Genomic DNA, 22137 nt, shown 5'->3' with positions numbered 1-22137 from the left:
ATTGCCATATGGGTACGTCTGTATCTTTAAGGGCAATAGCAGGGGCTCCCGCTGCATGGCGGGGAACCTAATGCGCATGGCAGGTGGGCCGCAATCACGTGCATGAGAGCAGGAACAGGGATTTGTGTCCCTGTTCCGTCAGGGGAGAGTAGACATATCGTTTATTCCTACTAAGTAGAAACGACGATATGTCTCCTCCCCCAGTCAGTCCTATCTCCATACAGTTAGAAACACTAACTAGGGAACACATTTAACCCCTTGATCGCCCCCTAGTGTTAACCCATTCCCTGTCCCAAAAATGTGTCAAAAGTGTCCGATCTGTCTGCTGCAATGTCGCAGTACCGCAAAAAAAAAAAAAACCCACAAAATACAAACATTGCAGATTACCGCCATTACTAGTAAAAAAAAAATAAAAATAAATGATAAAAATGCCATGAATCTTTCCCATAGTTATGCTATAACTGTTACGCAAACCAATCAATATACGCTTATTGCGATTTTTTTTTACCAAAAGTATGTAGAATATATATTGGCCTAAACTGAGGAATAATGTGTTAAAAACATTTTGGGGATATTTATTATAGCAAAATGGGGTTGAAAGAGAAAAGAAAGCATAGACCTCTCCAATTGGGTCCTATCTCTTTCAGAGAAATTGGGACTATTGCGGTACCAAAGGGATGTAGACAAACTTTTAAAATATTTTTGGTTTATTTAAAGATAACATTAAAAAGTCCTACATAGGACACATAATATACACCATCACAAGTTAACATAAACAAAAGATGATTGTTACAGCAATGTTGACACTCAATTAGTAAAAATAATGCCCACACAGATGCATGGACGCAGGTTACATAACCTGCGTCCATGCATCTGTGTGGGCATTATATTTACTAATTGAGTGTCAACATTGCTGTAACAATCATCTTTTGTTTATGTTAACTTGTGATGGTGTATATTATGTGTCCTATGTAGGACTTTTTAATGTTATCTTTAAATAAACCAAAAATATTTTAAAAGTTTGTCTACATCCCTTTGGTACCGCAATAGTCCCAATTTCTCTGAAAGAGATAGGACCCAATTGAGAGGTCTATGCTTTCTTTTCTCTTTCAACCCCATTTTGCTTTATTCATGTTTAGGATGATGGTACCTATTTACGATACTATATCTTATTTCTTTAACCTTGTGGCACACACTTGAATTAATTTGGGATATTTATTATAGCAAAAAGTAAAAAAGTGGTTTTTTTTCAAAATTGTCGGTCTTTTTTTGTTTATAGCGCAAAAAAAAAAAAGACCGCAGAGGTAATCAAATACCACCAAAAGAAAGCTCTATTTGTTGGGGAAAAAAAGAACGTCAATTTTGTTTGGCTACAGCGTCGCACGACCGCGCAACTGTCAGTTAAAGCGACGCAGCGCCATATCGCAAAAAATGGCCTGGTCATTAAGTCCAGTCTGTAAGTGGTTAACATGAGTTTGAATGCGATTGCTTAATTCTGAACACAGCTACATCCCCAGTTATAAAAAGAGGGTACGCACACTTATGCAACCACATTATTTTAGTTTTTTATTTTTACTTCCCCCTCCTAAAAGATTTCAGTTTGTTTTTCAATTGAGTTGTACAGTTTATAGGTCACATTAAAAAAGGTGGAAAATTTTCTTCACAGAAACCTGACTTTTTATATTCACTGTACACTATATATATAAAAAATTCTACAGGTTGCATGTTTTGCGTTACAGAGGAGGTCTAGGGCTAGAATTATTGCTCTCCCTCTAACGATTGCGGCAACACCTCACATGTGGGGTTTGACCACCGTTTTCACTTATGCGTTTGCTTCTGCACGAGAGCTCGTCGGGACGGTGGGTTTTTAAAACATTTTTTTTTATTTTTATTATTTATTTTACATGATTTTACTTATTTTTACACGGTTTAAAAAAAAAAAAAAAATTGTGTCACTTTTACTCCTATTACAAGGAATGTAAACATCCCTTGTAATAGAAAAAAGCATGACAGGACCTCTTAAATATGAGATCTGGGGTCAAAAAGACCTCAAATCTCATATTTACACTAAAATGCAATAAAAAAAAAAAAAAAAAAAAAAAAAAAGTAATTTAAAAAAAATGACATTGAAAAAAAATGTGCCTTTAAGACGTATGGGCGGAACTGACATTTTGACGTCGCTTCCGCCCAGCAGTGTCATGGAGATGAGTGGGCGCCATCTTAGCCTCACTCATCTCCAGGCACAGCAGGGAGACAGACGCGACTGCCTCCGCCGCTACAGACGGCTCCGGTAAGCGGCGGAGGGGACCGGATCGCTGCGGGAGGGGGGCCCCTCTCCCGCCACCAATAAAAGTGATCTCGCGGCGAATCCGCCCCAGAGACCACTTTTATCTGAAAGCCGACCGCCGCACGAAAACGGGGATACCGGGGTTATGGCAGCTAGCTGCTGCCATAACAACGATATCCGCCGCCAAACTTTGGACGTACATCGGAGTGTGGCGGTCGGCAAGTGGTTAAAGTGTAAGTCCACCCTAACACTAAAATTCCTGCATCTACAGACATCCACGATCTAACACTAACCTATATAGCCCTGTAAAGAAGAAATTAGTATAAATACCTTTTTTGAAGCCGATCCGGTCTCCATCGGCGGAAGTTCTGCAGAGGACACAGCCGACAACGGCTGTGAAATGAATGTGGAGTGACGTCATCCATAGACTTACTATGGGGCTTTCGATGTCGGATGTGTCCTCTGCACCTGCCTCCACAGAGAAACCGCCGCTGACAGCTCAGTGCGCGATCGGGTCAGATCAGCTTCAAAAAAAGGTACAGTGAGGGAAAAAAGTATTTGATCCCCTGCTGATTTTGTACATGTGCCCACTGACAAAGAAATGATCAGTCGATAATTTAAGGGTAAGTTTATTTTAACAGTGAGAGACAGAAGAACAACAAAAAAAATCCAGAATAACGCATTTCAAAAAAAGCTATAAATTGATTTGCATTTTAATGAGTGAAATAAGTATTTGACCCCTTCGCAAAACATGACTTAGTACTTGGTGGCAAAACCCTTGTTGGTGATCACAGAAGTCAGATGTTTCTTGTAGTTTGCCACTAAGTTTGCACACATCTCAGGAGGGATTTTGTCCCACTCCTCTTTCCAGATCCTCTCCAAGTCATTAAGGTTTTGAGGCTGACGTTTGGCAACTCAAACTTTCAGCTCCCTCCACATACTTTTTATGGGATTAAGGTCTGGAGACTGGCTAGGCCACTCCAGGACCTTAATGTGCTTCTTCTTAAGCCACTCCTTTGTTGCCTAGGCAGTGTGTTTAAGGTCATTGTCATGCTGGAATACCCCATCCACAACCAATTTTCAATGCCCTGGCTGAGGTAAGGAGGTTCTCACCCAAGATTTGATGGTACGTGGCCCTGTCCATCATCCCTTTGATGTGTTGAAGTTGTCCTGTCCCCTTAGCAGAAAAACCCCCAAAGCATAATGTTTCCACCTCATGTTTAACGGTGGGGATGGTGTTCTTGGGGACATAGGCAGCATTCCTCCTCCTCCAAACACGGCGAGTTGAGGTGATGCTAAAGAGCTTGATTTTGGTCTTATCTGACCACAACACTTTCACGCAATACTCCTTTGAATCATTCAGATGTTCATTAGGAAACTTCAGATTGGCTGTACAAGTGCTTTCTTGAGCAGAGGGACCTTGCGGGCACTGCAGGATTTCAGTTCTTCTTGGCATAGTGTGTTACTAATCGATTCTCCCGTGTAGTTCTGGACCGATTCCTCACCGTTCTCATGGATCATTGAAACTCCACGATGTGAGATCTTGCATAGAGCACCAGACGGAGGGAGATTGACAGTTTTTTTGTGTTTCTTCAATTTGCAAATAATCGCACCAACTGTTGTCACCCTCTCATCAAGCTGCTTGGCGATGATCTTGTAGCCCATTCCAGCCTTGTGTAGGTCTACAATCTTGTCCCTGACATCCTTGGACAGCTCTTTGGTCTTGGCCATGGTGGAGAGATTGGTTGCTTCTGTGGACAGGTGTTTTTTATACTGGTAACTCCCTTTAAGAGAATGCTCCTAATCTCAGCTCGTTGCCTGCATAGAAGACACCTGGGAGCCAGAAATCTTGCTGATTGATAGGGGATCAAATACTTATTTCACTCATAAAAATGCAACTCAATTGATAACCTTTTAAAATTATAGACTGATCATTTTTTTGGTCAGTGGGCAAACATACAAAAAAAAAAAGGGAATAAAATACTTTTTTTCCCCTCACTGCATGTATATTGATTTCTTCTTTACAGGGCTAGATACGTTAGTGTTAGATCATGGATGTCTGTAGATGCAGGGATTTTAGTGTTAGGGTGGACTTACCCTTCAAGCAAACAGAACTGTCTGAATGACAAGAATGTCAATATCAAACCAATACCAGACTTACCTTTCCAGTCACATCTTTTATACTGTCCAAATTTAAGAACAAGTCCAAGTCACACCCCATTTTTCCAAAAGAATTGACACTGGAGCCATATAGATGAACAGTGGCTTCGGGGAAGTAGGCGGTGGCAACGTCACTGACTAAAGAGCTGACCAGGTAACGAATTCTTATACTTTCCTCCGTTAACTGAAGTTCATCTAAGATGATATGTGCTTGATCCACAATCTGATTGACAGCAAAACAAACATGTAATTAGTGTAAGCAGGCAGCAATAATAAAAAAAAAGTTAGTGATTTAACTGTGACATGAAGATAAAAGGACAGTTCTGTCAACAGACTTTCACTGAAAGCAGTGTTACAAAATCCATTAGAGAAGTATGGGCAAAGCTTTTTTTCGGCCATACCTCTCTTCTGGGTCACAGGAGTACACTTATTTCTGCACCTCTGTGTCCCAAATTTAGCAAACTAATGCCTGCTATCGGCTGTCATCACTCAGCAGGGATCTTGACAATAATGTTGGGCTCCACACAGGTGCTTGACTGGAGAGCCTGAGCCAGCCTGGTGTAGAATTAGCGTTCTTTAGCTTAGCTTAAGACATTGAGTAAACTATTTGTTAAAATTCTTATGCCAGCACTTGAAGTTTATAATTTTCAGTGCTCCTGCTTGCTGTTGCAAGTGATGCTTCCTTGAATTTCTGATCTTTACAGGAAGGGGTTAACAATGGACATTGCAGTCTCAAGTCAGTCTAATGAGAAAGAAGGAGTAGGGGAGCGCCTTGTCACGCTAGGCTATGGGACTGTGTGCTGCAGTGTAGAGACTGTGCATTCAAGGGTAGCTGCCTAGGATGCTGTAAGAAAAAAGAGCCACCCTGAAACAGGAAAACTGGGGTACCGGTCATGGCACCAACTTAAACAGGAACACAGGAAAGCATTAAAGGATGAAAAAGACGTATACTCGGTAAGCGACTAAATCAGCCGCTGAAAGTACTTAAAATAACAAAGGATTTATTTTTACTTCAAGGTTGAATTTCTCCATGGTGCTTAAAATAAAGAGGTCAACGAGAAAAGCAGTCTATCCTAAACAACAACAAAAAAGTTCTTTAATTGGAACTTCACTCTCCCAATCAAAATTGCATTTTTTAAATCCTTATGCTGCTAGTATTAGTAAATAAATAGGAAAGTATATCATATTTACTTATTTTAAACTTTTGTTTTTTGTTTACATTTCTTCAGTTACTTCCTGGTTTCTTGCCTAGGTGTCTTCAGGAGGGGATGAGAGGAGCAGAGGTTTTCTCAGCCAAGCACACCCTCCTTGATTAATGTTTGAACCAAGGGCAGATGTATTCCAGGAAGTAAATGTTACATCAATCATTTGACCTTACTCTACATGGCCACGACCACAACCACAACCAGGGGGGGGGGTGGCATTTTTCAAAGTGATTTCTTAACAACATAAAGCATGGAGACATGAATGGATGGGGGCGTTTGCTTTGAATATTAAAAATGAATTCAATAGTGTTTTTGATGCTCAGATGCAGTGAAGATCCGCTTTAAAAACTGCCAGCAGTTAAAAGCAGTCACCACTAGATACCAGCACATGTCTGCACCACCTCAAAATATATCTAACCTGAACACTGACCCCCCCCCCCCCCCCCTCACTACAAGTCAGTGAAAGCAACCATTACAAAAAAATAGCCAATGGTGTGGTGTGGGAGGGGCCAACCAGAGCCTGACTTTTTAAATCACTATCTGCACAACTGATCACTGGCTTCCATGGGAGCCAGATTTAAAAAAAAAAGTAGTACAATCATTTTAGAGCCCATATTAGATGCAACACATTATGAACTTACATTTTTAGCTGCACATAGTTTCTTTAATAACTGGGGTGGAGAAACAGAAGCCTGTGGGGAGCAACTGACAAAATTCTGATCCAATTCATGTGACTTGATTTTAATAAATCTGGATTTAAATGGCACAACACAGGTATCTTCATCGTCTGGAATTTTGGTAGTAGCAAGAAGTGAATTAATACTTTCTCTATTCACAAACTCCACAAGTGCATAAGTGCCCTAAAAAGGAACACAATGAAAACAAAATATAATTTAAATGAAAAATAAATAGGCATAAGGAGAGCAAGTGTCAGCCTTCTGTAAAGACTACATGAAAGGAAACAAGGATTCCTGATAGTACCTCGATCTAAAAGTGTTGAGTCAAAAGCATTTTTTTTTCTCTAGGTTTGGAGAGAGTGGGTAAGGATTAGAACCCCTGAGTTTTGTACTGCTATCAAACGTTCCATTACAGAAAGATGTACCTTTTCTTCATGTCCTGCTGACATCAGTTTTACTAGACAAGAAGTGAGGGAACATCTGCAACAGGTACAATGATGGAAATAAAAATCTGACAGGAGTTCTAGCCTTCCCGTACTCTACTAAAAAGAAAGTATTTTTTCTGTTATCAGCAGATAGGAAGTGAGGGGAAATCACTTACACAGAGCCATGGATAGCAGTAAAAACCTGACAGGGGATCTCATGCTTCCCAACTAAGCATGGTGCCTCAACCTCCTAATGCATTCTAGGCAATATAAAATAAAATAGTACTAAGCTAAGCGTTTTAACCCAGATACATTCACAACAACAGGTTGTAACCCTGCCTGTTCCAGTTTCCCTTATGTGAACTGACCACAATAATCATGGTTGCTGATCCATGATACTGTGGCTCCATCGTCCCACTGTGTTACAGTCTCTCCTCTCTCCCCCTCCCTGCCTGCCTGTTAGTTCCTAGCATGTGAGCGATTGCCAAACCTGCCCCTCCCCTCCTGCCACTATTTTGTGTGGCAGTAAAGCCAGTGAATAGCATTACTCCCACCCCTTTTGTTATAACAAGGTATAATACACAGTGTCAATGTTTTTTTAAAATGATGCTGCTAACTACCTTATTTTAGTGCGATGCTGTGTGGTCGCATGACCTCCTGTTGCTCCCCCCTCCCCTTCCCCCATCTGAGGACTACAGCGGGAGGGGCTGAGTGGACGGCACATCGGTCACGTGGCTTCCCAGCTGATGTCAGAGGGGAATCTCAGCCCCTCCTGCTGTAGTCCTTAGATTGGGGGAGGAGAACGGTGGGAGGTCACGTGACACTCTAAAATAAGGTATTTAGCAGCATCTCTTTTATAAAAAATATTAACACTGTGTAATATACCTTGTATATTATATAACAGAGGGTCTGGCAGTAATGGTACTCACTGACTTTACAACCACTTTAAGGTAAAAAATGCCCCGGTACAATCACAGCCCCCTACCCAAATACTTCCTTACTGTCCCTTGTCACTGCCGCTGGCCCCATGATGATCTGCATTCCCTGAACTTCTGGCCTGAAGAGGAAAGGTGAGGGTAAAGGAGTGAACAGCTCCTAAAGCTGTCTGTCAGGAGCTAGGAGGAGGGAGCAGGGGAAAGGCTTGCCAGATGCTAAGTGTTTCAAATGAATTGTCAAATTCTGTCCTGCTAGTGACACACAGTGAAGAGAAGTTCCCCCACCTCCTTGATTACATAGAGAGGAAGAACAACAAATAGTAGTAGTTCTAATCTTTCCCCAATCTATTAAAAAAAAAAAAAAGTCTATTAATCGCCATTAGACATATTCCCTGTCTCAGCGACAACCATCACTGGGACATAAAATGAGGACCCAGACTGTAATAAGAAACCAATAGAGACTGTAACTTTGCCCTTCTCTATCCAAAACAGAAAAAACATTTTCACTGAAGATCCAACCTCTTCCTAGCATAGAAGTTTACATTTTAAACATGAAAAAGATTACTGTGAAAATACTTACATAGCTGTCAAAAAAGAAGTGATTGGCAACTTCTCCATGTCGTGATAAATGCTTCAAAAATTTCTTCTCATTAATTTTAGGGGGACAGCTTATTAATATTGATTGTTTGGCTTGTTCTTCTCTTTCCCTTTGGACATCTGCAAAGTTCTTTCTTGTGACGTGATCTTGATCTGTGAATATTATAGAGTTAATAAATAATTAGCACCATGTGACACAAAAGATTAGATTTAGAGTGTAAAGTGATTGTAAAGTCACATTTTTAATTTAAAAACAAACATGTTATACTTACCTCCTCTGTGCAGTGGATTTGCACTGAGCATCCCGGATCCTCCTCTTCCTGGGTCCCTTTTCAGCACTCCTGCCCCTCCCCCCCCTTCTGTTGAGTGCCCCCACAGTAAGCAGCTTGCTATGGGGGTACCCGAGGCAAGCCACAGCCCCCTTTCTCTCCTGATTGACAGCAGCTTGCGCCGAACCACTGTCTCAGCCAATGAGGAGGGGAGTCCTGGGAGCCGAGAAACTTCTACAACATCGCTGGATCTAGATGGACCTCAGGTAAGTATTAGGGGGCTGCTGCACACAGAAGGCTTTTTATCGTAATGCATAGAATGCATTCAAATAAAAAAAAATATGCCTTTACAATCACTTTAAGAACAGAAGTCTCTTAATTACTGTTACTGTGCCAATTTCCCTCCACGCCATTTAGGGCAGTAGAAGTCTTTTCTTTATGCGGACTGCCTGGACCAGCTTCCTATGTCCAATGAGTCCTGTTTTTGCCTTTCTGCAGAAGCCACCCCAGATCCATCCATTTGGGTTTATAAATAGAAATATAATCGTAATAATAATAATAATCAAGACAAATGTCAAAGGTGACCATTTCAAGAAGAAGCCAGCACCCCAATTATGTGAAGTGTAAGAAAATCCTATCACTATTCTTAAAAATGTCCCCTCCTCCTACCTATTCCGCCTAATCTGTGTAGTTACCTATTTTTAGTCCACTCCGGTCTGATCACGTGATCCCACAGCTCTGGCTCCCTTGTGTCAGTGAGCAGCAGCTGCAGGGGAGAGGAGGGAGCACTGACAACAGCTGGGCAATGGGTGCCATTGTCAAGTGCGCCTTAACGCAAAAGATCACCTGACTGAAGCAGATTAAAAATAGGTAAGTACACAGATTTATTTACAGGTTAGGCAACATAAGTAGGAGGAGGGGAGAGAACATTTTTAAGAATAATTCAATTTAGGCTTTTCTTACACTTTAATGTTACCCTAAAGCAGGGCTCGACAAATCCCAGGCGCCAAGTCGTTATGGAGACAAGAATGTGCATCTACACACAACCGCTCTCCTCCACTTCTTGTTGCTGACCCAGAAGTGACGTGTATGACCTCACTTCTGGGTCCCCGCTGACAGTTTTCCCGGCCATCAAGGCAGGGAAAGAATGTAATGCAGTGGGATCTGTACTGCATTACATTCAGTGGGGCACATGCAGGGTCCCTGCATGTCTCATTAAAGAAAACCTGTCACCAAAAAAAAAGTTAAGTAAAAAATATTTTTACAAGTGCACGCAAAAGGTAAGGTTTGACATGTTGGGTATCTATTTTCTTGGTGCAACCTCGGCTTTTATATTTTACCAAACAATTGGGTAATTTATTGCGTTTTTGTGCCCCATAAAATTGTGTTTTTTACTGAAACTTTGTTTTTACTAGACCTTTGCGGTAATATTGTGTGACATAAAAAACTGGAACTACCACTATTTCATTCTCTAGAATGTCTGCTTTCAGAAAATATATGTTTTAGGGGTTTTATGTAATCTTCAGGCCTAAAATTATTTCTTAAACCTGTGCAAAAACGACTCTGTCAGCGAAAGGGTTAAAGGATAAGTTTACTTTCAGGAACAGGTTATCATTGATGGGCACTGATAAGGCAGCACTGATGAGGTGGCACTAGCTGGCACTGATCGGCACTGGTAGGTGACACTGATTGGCAGCACTGATGAGGCACTGATTGCTGGCACTTATGTACAGGTGGGCACTGATTCGTAGCACTGGCAGGTGGCACTGGCAGGCGGTACTGCTGGGCACATATGGGGTGACGTCGGCCCTTCGGGACCAAAGTCTTTTTAACAGAAGGCGGTGATCGGATTTTTTTTCTCCTCACGCTGTCAGCGTGAGAAGAAAAAAAACCAAAACAATTACCGATCTTCTGTTTACATCGCGTGATCAGAGGTCATTGGCTGACAGCCGATCACGTGGTAAGGGGCCGGGATCGACCCCTTACTCCGATTTGTGATTACCTGAGTCTCATTGACTCGGTGATCAAATCGTGTGCCACGTGGGGAGCGTGCAAAGGGGAGGACATCTATTGACGGCTTCCCACCAAAGCAGAACTGCGCTGTAGCCGTCATTTGGCTATAGCGCAGATCTGAAGGGATTAAAGAGGAAGTAAGGTCTTCCTCTTTAATTGTACCTACAGGTAAGCCCATAAGGCTTACCTGTAGGTACTGTAAATATCTCCTAAACTTGCACCATTTAGGAGATATTTACTGTATACTCTGCCGACGTCATCAGCACATGCGCACTGAAGGAACGTCCTGCTTGTGCCCTTTCTTCAGTGCCATGACTGGCGGCTCCTGTGAGGCATGTGAGTGATGTAATCGCGGCTCCGGCCAATCATATCGCCAGAGCCGGCGAACCCAGGAAGTAACTCCGGGAAACATGTCGGCCCTGTCAGCGGTGTGCCGGTGCCAATCCAGGGCATCACCCTAAGGTGAATATTTCATAATGAGCTAGTACGCAATGCATACTAGTTTTAACAAACACAAATGACTGAAGCTCTTCTTTAAGTCCCCAAAAATGTTGCATTTCTGATGTTCTCATGTTTGTTAAACCATGGTTTGCCTTACTAGAATTCTGTTTTCTTAGAAGTTACCTATATGGGGCATCCCTGACTGGCGTCACTCACTTTTTAAACCATAATGCTTTTGAAAAACCAATGTTTGCTAAGAACCCTGCGGTAAGTCAGTCTATCTCAGGAAATCTCTTGTCTGCAGAGGAAGGGAGAGGAGGTTCATAAGTCTGGAGAGATAAGCTGGGTATACACTTGTAGAAATTTCAACAAAAATTTGTATAAAAATTCTTACGAAAATTCCAGAAAAAAATTCCCAGAACATTTAAATGTTGATTAAAAGTAGTTAAAGACTTTGCTTTTAACATTCAATCTTGTAATGAAAGGACTTTACTGACCACATATATGGTTAGAAATTCATACATTCGAGAAACATTTTTCATCCTATTCCTTCGAAATTTCTCGGCACTGGGGTCAAAAAACAGGCATGTTTTGACCTTACTAATGATTTGAAAAGCAAACCCATTGGTAACAGTTGTGTTCACATTGCGATCATGTGATTGCATAGCAATTACATGATACCCCAGCCGCCACAACCTGCTGTGTCCTAGCCAGCAACGTACATGTATGTGATTGTGCCTAGCTGTGCCGCCCACCTGCAGTAGAATTAATGTGGGCAGGAGGGCAAGTGGTTAAAGGCTGACTTCACCTTTTTGGACCATGTTATACTTGTATTTATGGTGTACTATTGCACAAATCCCTCCCCGTCCCTCTTTAAAATCAGCGCAACAGTGCCCACAAAAAAATGACCACAGAAACGTGTCATTCACTGAGACCTGCGAGTGAATGAACTACAGGTCAAGCCTGCAGACGGACTTGTAATTCTCAAAGAACTGCACTTCGTACAGACCTGACCTGGAGGAAGAGTCTGCAGGAGCCTGGCATTGCACCCATGGTCTACTGATCGCAACTGCCATGCTTTGCAGGATTATATGTAAAAAAAATAAAAACCTTAGGTAGACTTACCGGTAACGGTATTTCTACGAGTTTTTCAGGGCAGCACATGGAGAGAGAGCACAGCTCCACCCACTTTCCCAGGAAACACTGTAGTCAGTTTCTTTATAGATCGGACACTTCCACCATGGCCTCAGTTATTTAAGAGTACCTCCAGCCATGCTGAAATTAGATAAGCAGTACTTAGCAATAACACCACATTTTGTAACATTTTATAATGCTTTAGGGCGGGTCATCGGTGCTGTCCTGAAAGACTCGTAGAAATACCGTTACCGGTAAGTCTAAGGTTTTCTCACCTCGTCTTTCAGGACAGCACCTGGAGATGATAAAAGAGTACTTACTCTAGGGTGGGACCACTGCCTGTAGGACCTTTCTGCCAAAGGACTGCTCTGATGCAGAGAGCAAATCCAACCTGTAATGGCGGGTAAAAGTGGAGAAGCTTGTCCACGTAGCCGCCTTGCAGATCCGTCCTGGAGAAGCCCCTGCCCGTTCCGCCCAGGATGCTGCTACTGCCCTGGTTGAATGGGCCGCCACTCCTGTGGGAGGATCTACTCCTGAAGCTTTATAGGCTTCATTGATGGCCATTCGTAGTCACCTACCTATGGTGCTTTTGGAAGCACCGTATACCTTACGTGGGCCAGAGAATAGTATAAACAGTGAATTTGATTTTCTGAATTCACTTGTGATCTTCAGATAATGTAGTATACATCTCCTTACATCTAGGCTGTGAAAGTCTTTCCCTCGTGCCGGATGGTGAAGGACAGAAAGTCGGGAGAACTATCTCCTGCGACCTGTGGAATACCGTTGAAACCTTAGATAAAAAACCCGGGTCAGTTCTCAACACTACCCGGTCCGGAAATATAGAACAGAAAGGTTCAATAATGGACAGGGCTTGCAATTCGCTCACCCTCCTGGCTGAAGTGATTGCAACTAAAAGTGCTAATTTAAGCGACCAAAATTCGCCTCTTCCATAGGTTCGAAGGGTCTTTTAGTCAGACCCTGTAACACCAGAGATAAGTCCCATCTTGGGAAAAACTTAAAAGTTACTGGCCTAGCTCTGGCCAGTGCCTTAAAAAAAATCTAATAAGTGGGTCCTGTGATAATTGTCTCTCCAGGAACACCGAAAGAGCGGCCACTTGCACCTTCAGGGTGCTAGTCGCCAACTCTTTTTCCATACCTTCCTGTAGGAATTCTAACACGGAAACTACTTCCCTTGGTGAAAACTGTTTGCTTGCGCACCAGGAATTAAAACATTTCCATGTCTTAAAGTAAATCTTTCTAGTGACCTTCTTTCAGCTGTCTAGTACTGTTGAAACTAATTTATTAGACAAGCCCTTACTTTTTAAGATCTGCTACGCAGTAACCAAGCAGCTAGTCTTAGGTGTTTGATATTGGGGTGCTGAAAGGGGATCTCTCTGTAAAGGAAGAACCCAATGGGGTTCCGCCGCCATTTTCTGTATGGTTGAAAACCATGTCCTTTTGGGCCAGAATGGGGCTACTAAGATCATGGCTGTAGATTCCCTCTGTAGCTTTTTTTAGTACTAATGGAATCATTTGGAAGGGGGAAAGGCGTAGCACAAGTGGAAGGTCCATGGTCGCGCTAGCGCGTCTAGTCCTTCCGTTTGATCTCGTCTGTTCAGGGAGAAGTAAGTCTCTACCTTTGCATTGGAGTGGGCTACAAATAGGTCTATTTGGGGAATCCCCCACAGTTCCTGTTATCCTCTGGAATACATCTGTATTCAGACTCCACTCCGATTCCAGTACCCTTTCCCTGCTTAGGAAATCTGCGATCTGATTCAGATCCCCCTTTAGGTGTACCGCCGTCAAAGATGCTAGATTGGCTTCCGCCCAGGACATAATTTGGAGGGCTGAGGAAAGCAACACTCTGCTCCTCGTGCCTCCTTGCCTTGTTATATAGGCTACAGCTGTGGCATTGTCCGACAACACTTGAATATGGTGACTCAGAACTTGGTCCCTGAAAGCCCATAGTCCCAGGAGAATGGCCCTCAACTCCCTCCAATTGGAGGATCTCCTGGCCTCTCTGGTTGTCCATGCCCCCTGGGCCATCTGACCTTGCAGATGGGCACCCCAACCTCAGAAGCTTGCGTCTGTTGTCAGTCTTTACTCTATGGGAAAAGTCCAAAGTAGACCCCTGTCCAAATTTAACGGATTCCTCCACCACCATAGTTTTCTCTGAACCCGAGGGGGAATCTTGATTAATTTTTCCAACGGTTCTCCATAGGACCAATTCCTGAAAATTGTCTGCTGGAGATCTCTTGCATGGAGACGTGCCCATTGTACTGCTGGTATTGAGGACGTTAGGAGGCCTAGAACCGACATGGCTGCCCTAATTGAAAATGGCAGATTTGTCTGAGTCCCTTTTACTGCCTTCTGGACTTTCTCTATCTTGTCCTGTGGGAGAAAAATCCTTTCCTGAATGGAACTGATAGTATAACCCAGAAATTTTGTCTGGGATGGGATCATATTTGATTTTTCTTTGTTGATGATCCATCCGAGACTCTCCAAGTGTGTTCTTGTCTCTTCTAGATCTTTCTCCAATAGATCCCTAGTTCTGGAAAATAGCAAGAGATCGTCCAGGTATGGCACTATTGATATCCCCTTTAGTCTAAGGGGTGCTAGGGCCTCTGCTATAATTTTTGTAAATATCCTTGGCGAGGACGACAGGCCAAAAAGGAGGGCTCTGAACTGTAAATGTGATATTGATTCTCCCATCTTGACTGCTAATCTTAGGTACTTCTGCGATGTTGGAGCTATAGGCACGTGTAGGTATGCATCTCTCAGATCTATTGATGCCAAAAAGCATCCTGGCATCAGAAGATTTTTTACTGAAAAAATCGTGTCCATTCTGAACCTCTTGTATCTGATTGACTTGTTTATAATACCTTCAGGTTTAAGATTAAACGGAATTTCCCTGATGGTTTCCTTACCAGGAATATGTGCGAATAGCATCGTTTCCCTTCCTCTTCGGGGGGGAACAGTTATAATCACCCTCTGTTGGACGAGTTCCTGAAGTAGAGCCGACACCCCTAGAGATTTTTCTAAGTCCCGGGGAGCCTGAGTTACATAAAAGCGATTTGGAGGGGATTGAGAGAACGCCAGTCTGTAGCCCTCTGCTATTATTTTGAGGACAAATGGACTGGAGGTCGCTGTCTTCCACTTTGGAAAAAAGGCTTGCAACCTTCCTCCCACCGTCGGAGGACTGTCATTGGTTCTTTGTGGTTTGGCCAGGAGGTCGGAAAAGTACCCCTGACTTCCCCCTTCCTCCCTGGGACCTCCGGGTCTTTTATACCCCGTTTCCTTCTTTTCTTCGGTTGGTCGAAAAGAACGAAAATTCTTTTTGGCCTGTGGGACTACCTTCTTTTTGTCAGCCGTTCTATCAAGTACGGCTTCCAACTCAGGACCAAAAACTAAATTCCCCTCAAAAGGTAACCCACATAATTTTGCCTTTGAGGCAGTATCCCCTGACCATGTCTTCACCCATAAGGCTCTGCGAGCTGAGTTCACTAAGGCCGCAGATCTTGCCGACATCTTAATAGATTCGGCAGAGGCATCTGCTATGTACCCTACAGCTTTCTGTAGTACAGGCAGAGTGTCTAACAGGTCCTTGCGAGAAGTTCCTGTGCGTTCTTAATTGCTCGAGCCAATGTTCCAGGCCACCACAGCTGATGCCATAGCTGGCTTTAAATTGGCAAGAGTCGAATCCCATGCCTTCTTTAATAGGGAGTCTGCTCTCTTGTCCATGAGGTCTTTCATGACCCCCGTGTACTCGAGGGCCAAGTCAGTGTTCTTTGACACCTGTGAAAAGGCCGCATCAAGCTTTGGCTTCTTATTCCAGACCTGATCACTATCGTCCTCGAAAGGGACTCTTCGTGTGAGAGATTTAGAGAAAAAAGGTGCCCTCTCTGGGTCCTTCCATTCTCTTTTCACCGTTTCGGAAATAAATGTATGCACTGGGAAAATCCGATGTTTAACTTCCCCCATGCCTTGGAACATTTTATTGTGCAAGGACAGCTGAGCCTTGTCCTCTTTGATGTTTAGCGTTGTATGAATCGTTTTTAAGAGATCATCCACTTCGTCTAAAGACAATCTATACTGAGAAGAAGAAACCTCTTTTTCTTCATCCTCCTCAGAACCTGGGGAAACACTTCTCTCTTCGTCCTCTGAATCACTGTCCCCTCTGGGAGCAGAAATACGTGGACAAGAACAGGATGGCGAATTGCCACCGTTTGTCTGCGTTGCCGGGTGTTTATCTAAAAAAGAACAGAATGACTCAAACGTCTCTGCCAGGTCTTTCCTGAAGGAGCTTAATAGTTCTCCTGGCTGGGCAGCAGGTGTAGCTGGGGAAGTTTCCTCCCTGACTAACTCTGCTATACAGGTCTTGCATAACGCTTTTGCCCATGTTTTCCTAAGTGTAATTCTGCAAGACGGACATTTCCTCTTAGGAGGAGGGGAGGAATGTTTGATTCTCTCTTTGGCTTTAGCCTGAAATACACCAATACCAATCCTCTATTAAATCATATAAATACATAACATGACAATGATTTAACAGTCTTAACCCCCTCAGAGACATTAACGAGCTGCCAAAGAGAAGAGCTAACACCTTAGCTCCTCTGTTTGTTACCGCAGCTTTCTCAGCAACTCTCCCCCACTGAGTCACCATAAACAAATAAACACACTTTCCTTGGTACTGTTTAAAAAAGCCCAGGGGAGCAAGGGAGGGACAACAAGACCTTCAAGATAAAGTACAGAGACCGCTGTCTCTGCTTACCTGAGTCTGATTGGTGATAGTGGCTCCCGCTCCTGCCACCGCCGTCTGTTCCTTTCCATGCCTGTTGTAGCGGCGTCCGGATGCTTTTATTTGAATTTTCCCAGTCCCTTCGCCGCTGCGAGGACCGGAAATCATCACCAGACGAGGCCGCCTCCTCCCCCTGCATTCCAGTGGCCAGAACCGGAAGCCGCGTCGCGCCGTCGGAGGTCCCGCCCCCCCGGCCGGAGTGCCGCGATCGTCACCCACGACCCGGAAGAGCATGGAGGCTGACAAAATACAGAGGAGATGCTGCTCACCACTGTAGAGCACATTCTCCTCTTTTACAGCCCACAGCTCCGGTCTGATGAGAGCGGGACCCCCTGCAGCCTGACTATCGCCGAGTATGAAAGGGAGCAGACACCGACGAATCCCCCACACGTAAGGGGAGACGCTGGGCTGGCCTGAATAACAAAACAAAGTGCACAGGTATGCCCCATACTGTCTCCACCTGGAGAGAGCGTAGCACACCCTTTGTTCCCTGCAGCGCTTCCACCATGGTCGGAGGAAACACTACAACTGAGGCCATGGTGGAAGTGTCCGGTCTATAAAGAAACTGACTGCAGTGTTTCCTGGGAAAGTGGGTGGAGCTGCGCTCTCTCTCCAGGTGCTGTCCTGAAAGACGAGGTGAGAAAATGCACTTTTTTTTTGCTACAAATATATGTACTTTTTTTTTTTTTTTTTTGTAAAAGGTGAAGTTAGCCTTTAAAGTGAAGGGTCAACACCCCCCGCAGTGTATTTGTTTTGCTGTCTGTGTACCATTGGGGACATTTTCTTGCACTTCCTGGCTCCATAGACACAACAGAAAGCTGGAAGAAATCTCCCAATTTAAGGAGAATTCCCCTCATAGGTCTCCCGCTGATCCACCTGCGGATAGTAAGAAAATAAAAAATCCCCAGAGGTTATTAAATACCACCAAAAGAAAGTTCAATCCGTCTTAAAGCGGTGTACCAGCATGAGGAAAAATAATTAAAAGTCAGCAGCTACAAATACTGTAGCTGCTGACATTTAATATAAGAACTAAGGATGAGCTCAGGCGTGTTCACAACCCGCCAGGAAGTCTGCACTGCACAGCGCTAATCACAGGCAGTGAGACATTTCTCAATCTCTGCAGCCACAGATTGGGAAAATGTTGCACTGCCTGCGATTAGCGATGTGCAGTGCCGACTTCCTGGCGGGCTCTGCACGTGTGGGTTGCGAACACGCCTGAGCTCAACCTTACCTGTCCTTAGAGCCCATGATGGTGGTACCCCCAGCCTATTTTCAGATCAGCTCTCGGGTGCTGCCGCCCTTTTTTGTGGTAAGGGAAACAGTTCCCTACTGCGCTGCGCTAACTGGCCCACCAGCAATGGAAGGCCGAACTTCTGAGGGACGGCGCCGTCGCCCAGGAGTACCCGTTTCCCCCTCCCCTGAAAAGTGCTTTAAGAAGAGCTGAAAAATTTTAACAAAGTTGTATAACAGGGGGTGAATGGCCCATTCATGCTGCAGTGGTTGTGTTTTTGTGCACGGATATGCATACCTCCCAACTTTTTGAGATGGAAATGAGGGAGACCTTTCAGCAAAAGTATGCAGGCATAGGACACACCCCTTGCCACGCCCCCTTAAAGAAGAATTTAAAAAAACAAGATTAGTTAAACCCACAGTGCTTTTTTTTACCACTACTATTCCGTCATATTGGCTTTTGGAATTTACAAATGCAGCAATTTAGTAAGGGTGAGCTCCGGCGTGTTCGCACACTCCATGTGCCGAGCCTGCCAGGAAGTCGGCACGGCGCTGCGCTAATCACAGGCAGTGAGACATTTTCCCGATGTACGGCTGCTGAGATCGGAAAATGTCTCACTGAATGTGTTTAGTGCAGCTTCCTGGCAGGTGTGGAGTGTGCGAACACGCTGGAGCTCATCCTTACAATTTAGAAATCAGATGAAAGGTTTAGCACTGGGAAACACTTTAAGATAGATAAAAAGTGCATTTTATATACAACTATATAGATCAGACCAAAATGAGGGACAAACGAGGAGGAAAGAGGTACGTTGCTCGGTATGGATATGCACTGCAATACGTGTAACAATGGGCGCTGTCCACATCTTTTCACAGTACAACGGGGTACTGCACGGTGCAGCATTTTGAAGGTGCATTGGGGGTCATTCACAATGAATGACAACACAGTGCACCAACACATGTTACTTCTATAGCTGGGTGTGATGGGCCCCTAGAGTCCTGTAACAGGACACAGAACCTCCCACTCTATACACAGCGCCACCTGGAGGTCCCTGACTGTCATTCATCATCCCCCCCATCCTAGAAATGATAGGACTCTGCTATAAACGCCACATAACAGGACATAAAGTTCTGTAAGGAACTCCAGGGACCGTCCCTCTCCCGGCTCAGCAGCACAGGGCCGGTGGAAGGAGTCCAGCCAGCATGTCTGCCTGCAGTGTCCAGCCTCTGGCCCCAGTGACCTCCATCAGGCCAGAGCTCACAGCCCCGGAGCCCTGCTCACCCGCCGTGTCTGCCGCCAGCGCCCTCTTCTGTTGTGTTCCTGCCGCCGTACTCAGGGCCCGGCCAGAGGCCCTCACCACCAGGCCCAGCCTCATACAGCGCACCATGACACTGGCCGGGCACATTGCACTGCGCATGCGTGAGAACCCCGGCTACGGCACACCCGGCGGACCAAAACACCACAGCGTGAGATCCGCGCTCCTCCTGCAGCTGGACTGTGACACTCCTGTCTGCTGGTGGGTTGGAGGTGTTCAATACAGGGGGGCACAGCTTCTCAAAGCATGCATTTCAACTCAGTATATTTTCTTTTCAGTGTATATAGAGCCCACATTTTACTGCACACTGTGAGAGGCTGACAGTGTGCAGGGAAATCTTTTGTGTACTTTCACCCAAAGACCTCCTGTAGGCTCTGTTCAGGAAACACGCGGAAAACACGTCGCGCTTACGGTGCCGTTAACTGCTTTAATACCAGGCTTTCTTCAGACACTTTTTGTTTACAGGTTAAAATCAGTATTTTATGCTAGAGAATTACTTAGAACCCCCAAACATTGTATTTTTTTTTTTTAGCTGAAACCCTAGAGAATAAAATAGTGGTTGTTGCAATTTTTTATGTCACACAGTATTTGCACAGCGTTTTTTCAAATGAAATTTTTGGGGAAAAAATGAATTTTATTGCACAAAAAACACAATATATAACCCAATGTTTTGTTGAATTATAAAAGATGATGTTACAACGAGTAAATAGATACTTTAACATGAAACACTTTAAAATTGCGCACGCTCGTGGAATGGCGTTAAACGATACTGAAAAATCTCCATAGGCGACGCTTTAACATTTTTTACAGGTTACCAGTTGATAGTTCCAGAGGAGGTCTAGTGCTAGAATCATTGCTCTCGCTTTAACGTTTGTGGCAATACCTCACGTGGTGCGAACACCGTTTACATATGCGTGCGTGACCTTCTGCTCGCGAGTACTGGGGGGACAGGGGGCGCTTTAAAAAAATATATATTATTATTTCTTTTATTAGTTTTATTTTTACACTGTCCCATATTTTTTTTTTTGATCACTTTTATTTTCTTATTTTTGATTTTTGATTTTTATTTTGATCACTTTTATTCACAAGAAAAGTAAAAATCCCTTGTGATAGAAATAAGGCATGACCGGTACACTTTATGGAGACATCTCTCCATCTCTACCCTCGAAAGCATAAATTTAAAAAATCCTTTATTTCATGCTTTAAAAACAAAAATATTAAAAAATTGTTTACATCCGCCCTAGACCGGAAGTGACATCACGACATTGCTCCTAGATCGGAGGACATTGCTCTGCTCTCCCCTCACCTCTGTTTCCAGCCACGCAAACCGCCGGATCATTTCCTGGGCTCGTTGGTGAGAATGGCAAGCCCGAGAAAAACTGGCGAGCGGCGGGGGGACGGGGTGGTGATGGCGGCGACACCCCCCCCCCCCCTGCCGCTGCTTCTAAAAGTGATTCAGAGACCAATCAGCCGCTCGGATCACGTTTATGAGAAAAAATTGCCGGCTGAAAAAAAAAAAAAAATACCAGGGTTATGGCTGATAGCTTCGGCCATAACCTCGGTAATCCACTTCAAAGCGGTCTTGAGGTGGTTAAAAAGCTCTGACTAAAGTTGAATAATATCCTTGATATACAGTACTGTGCAAAAGTTTTAGGCAGATGTAAAAAAATGCTGTAGATGAAGAATGACTTCAGAAATAGAAGTGTAGCACCCTCTACCAATAGGTAGGTGCTAGTAAGGTTTTTTTACTAGGTTATCCAGCACAAGTAAATTTAGGCAGGCTTATGCTGCGCGCTAGGCCTGTCTGTTTTGATCTGGGGGGCTGGGAGTGGTCAGAGTAGCTGTGGGCGTTACCACCTGTGCTCTGGGGCGCCGCCCCCTGTTCCAGGGAGAATGTTCTGGAGAGGGGGATGGGCCTAGAACTGGAGTGGCAGGCAGCTTGCGTGTGAGCCCTGACCAATCCCCATCGAGATTGGCAGGGGGCGAGTCTCATATATAAGCTGAGGTGATTCTCCACAGGGGACAGAGTCGGCTGGGTGAAGTGAGGTTGGCATGTTAGTCAGTCGCAGGAGGCCATTCCCCATGGGGGGGGGGGGGTGCCAATCGCAGGGAGAGCTGTGAGGGTACATTGCCTCTACATGGTCATTGGCAATGTCTCTGACACCACACGGTCGGATGGCAGGGAACTCCTGGAGCAGAGGGGCAGGTGAAACTGGCGGTACGCATGGTCCAGTCAAAGTTCCTCATCAATGACTCAGGGCTGTTGGAAGTTCATTGAGTGTTACCACAATGGGGCTGGAAGTGCCAAGGAGTCTGTGAAGGGAACTCTGCTAGTACACGGTCACTAGTGGAGTCTGCATCAAACACACAGTGGATGATGGAGAGTCCTGAATCAGGAAAGAGACTGTGGGGATCTGTGTCAAGTCGATGCTGCCTGCGGGCACATGATTTGTAAGTTGGGCTGGCTAGGAACAGTAGTCCATATTTCCTAGAAGATATGCTTTTAACCCTCTGGGCCTCCGGGGAGAGGTTCTGCAGGCCTCTGGCCTAGTGGCAGCGAGCAACCAGAGGCATAGGAGGGAGGCTTATTCAGAGTAGGCCCCTACTATTCAATAGAAGAGGATATGTCATATTTTAATACAGTAACTACAAGTTT

At 44.4% G+C, this 22137-nt stretch overlaps 1 protein-coding gene across 2 annotated transcripts in view; it reads right to left on the bottom strand.

Moving 5' to 3' along the window:
* Positions 1–19624, bottom strand: part of MTPAP (mitochondrial poly(A) polymerase) — a 49310-nt gene extending 29686 nt beyond the window's left edge. Inside the window, exons 1-4 of one of the 2 annotated variants that reach the window (XM_073629846.1) lie at positions 19448–19624; positions 8270–8439; positions 6294–6512; positions 4449–4670 (exon numbers count right to left, since the gene is read on the bottom strand). In XM_073629846.1, coding sequence (XP_073485947.1) covers positions 4449–4670; positions 6294–6512; positions 8270–8439; positions 19448–19583 — 747 coding nt within the window. In that variant the 5' untranslated portion in view covers positions 19584–19624. Of the gene's footprint in view, positions 1–4448; positions 4671–6293; positions 6513–8269; positions 8440–10150; positions 18027–19447 lie in introns of those variants that run through there. The other variant, XR_012244390.1, reaches the window with a different exon arrangement.
* Between the last annotated feature and the right edge of the window lie 2513 nt (positions 19625–22137).

This window comes from Aquarana catesbeiana, linkage group LG05 (assembly GCF_042186555.1).
Source record: "Aquarana catesbeiana isolate 2022-GZ linkage group LG05, ASM4218655v1, whole genome shotgun sequence".
Taxonomy (NCBI): domain Eukaryota; kingdom Metazoa; phylum Chordata; class Amphibia; order Anura; family Ranidae; genus Aquarana; species Aquarana catesbeiana.
Note: the sequence above shows the minus strand (reverse complement) of the source record. Positions and strands in the feature narration are given on the sequence as shown.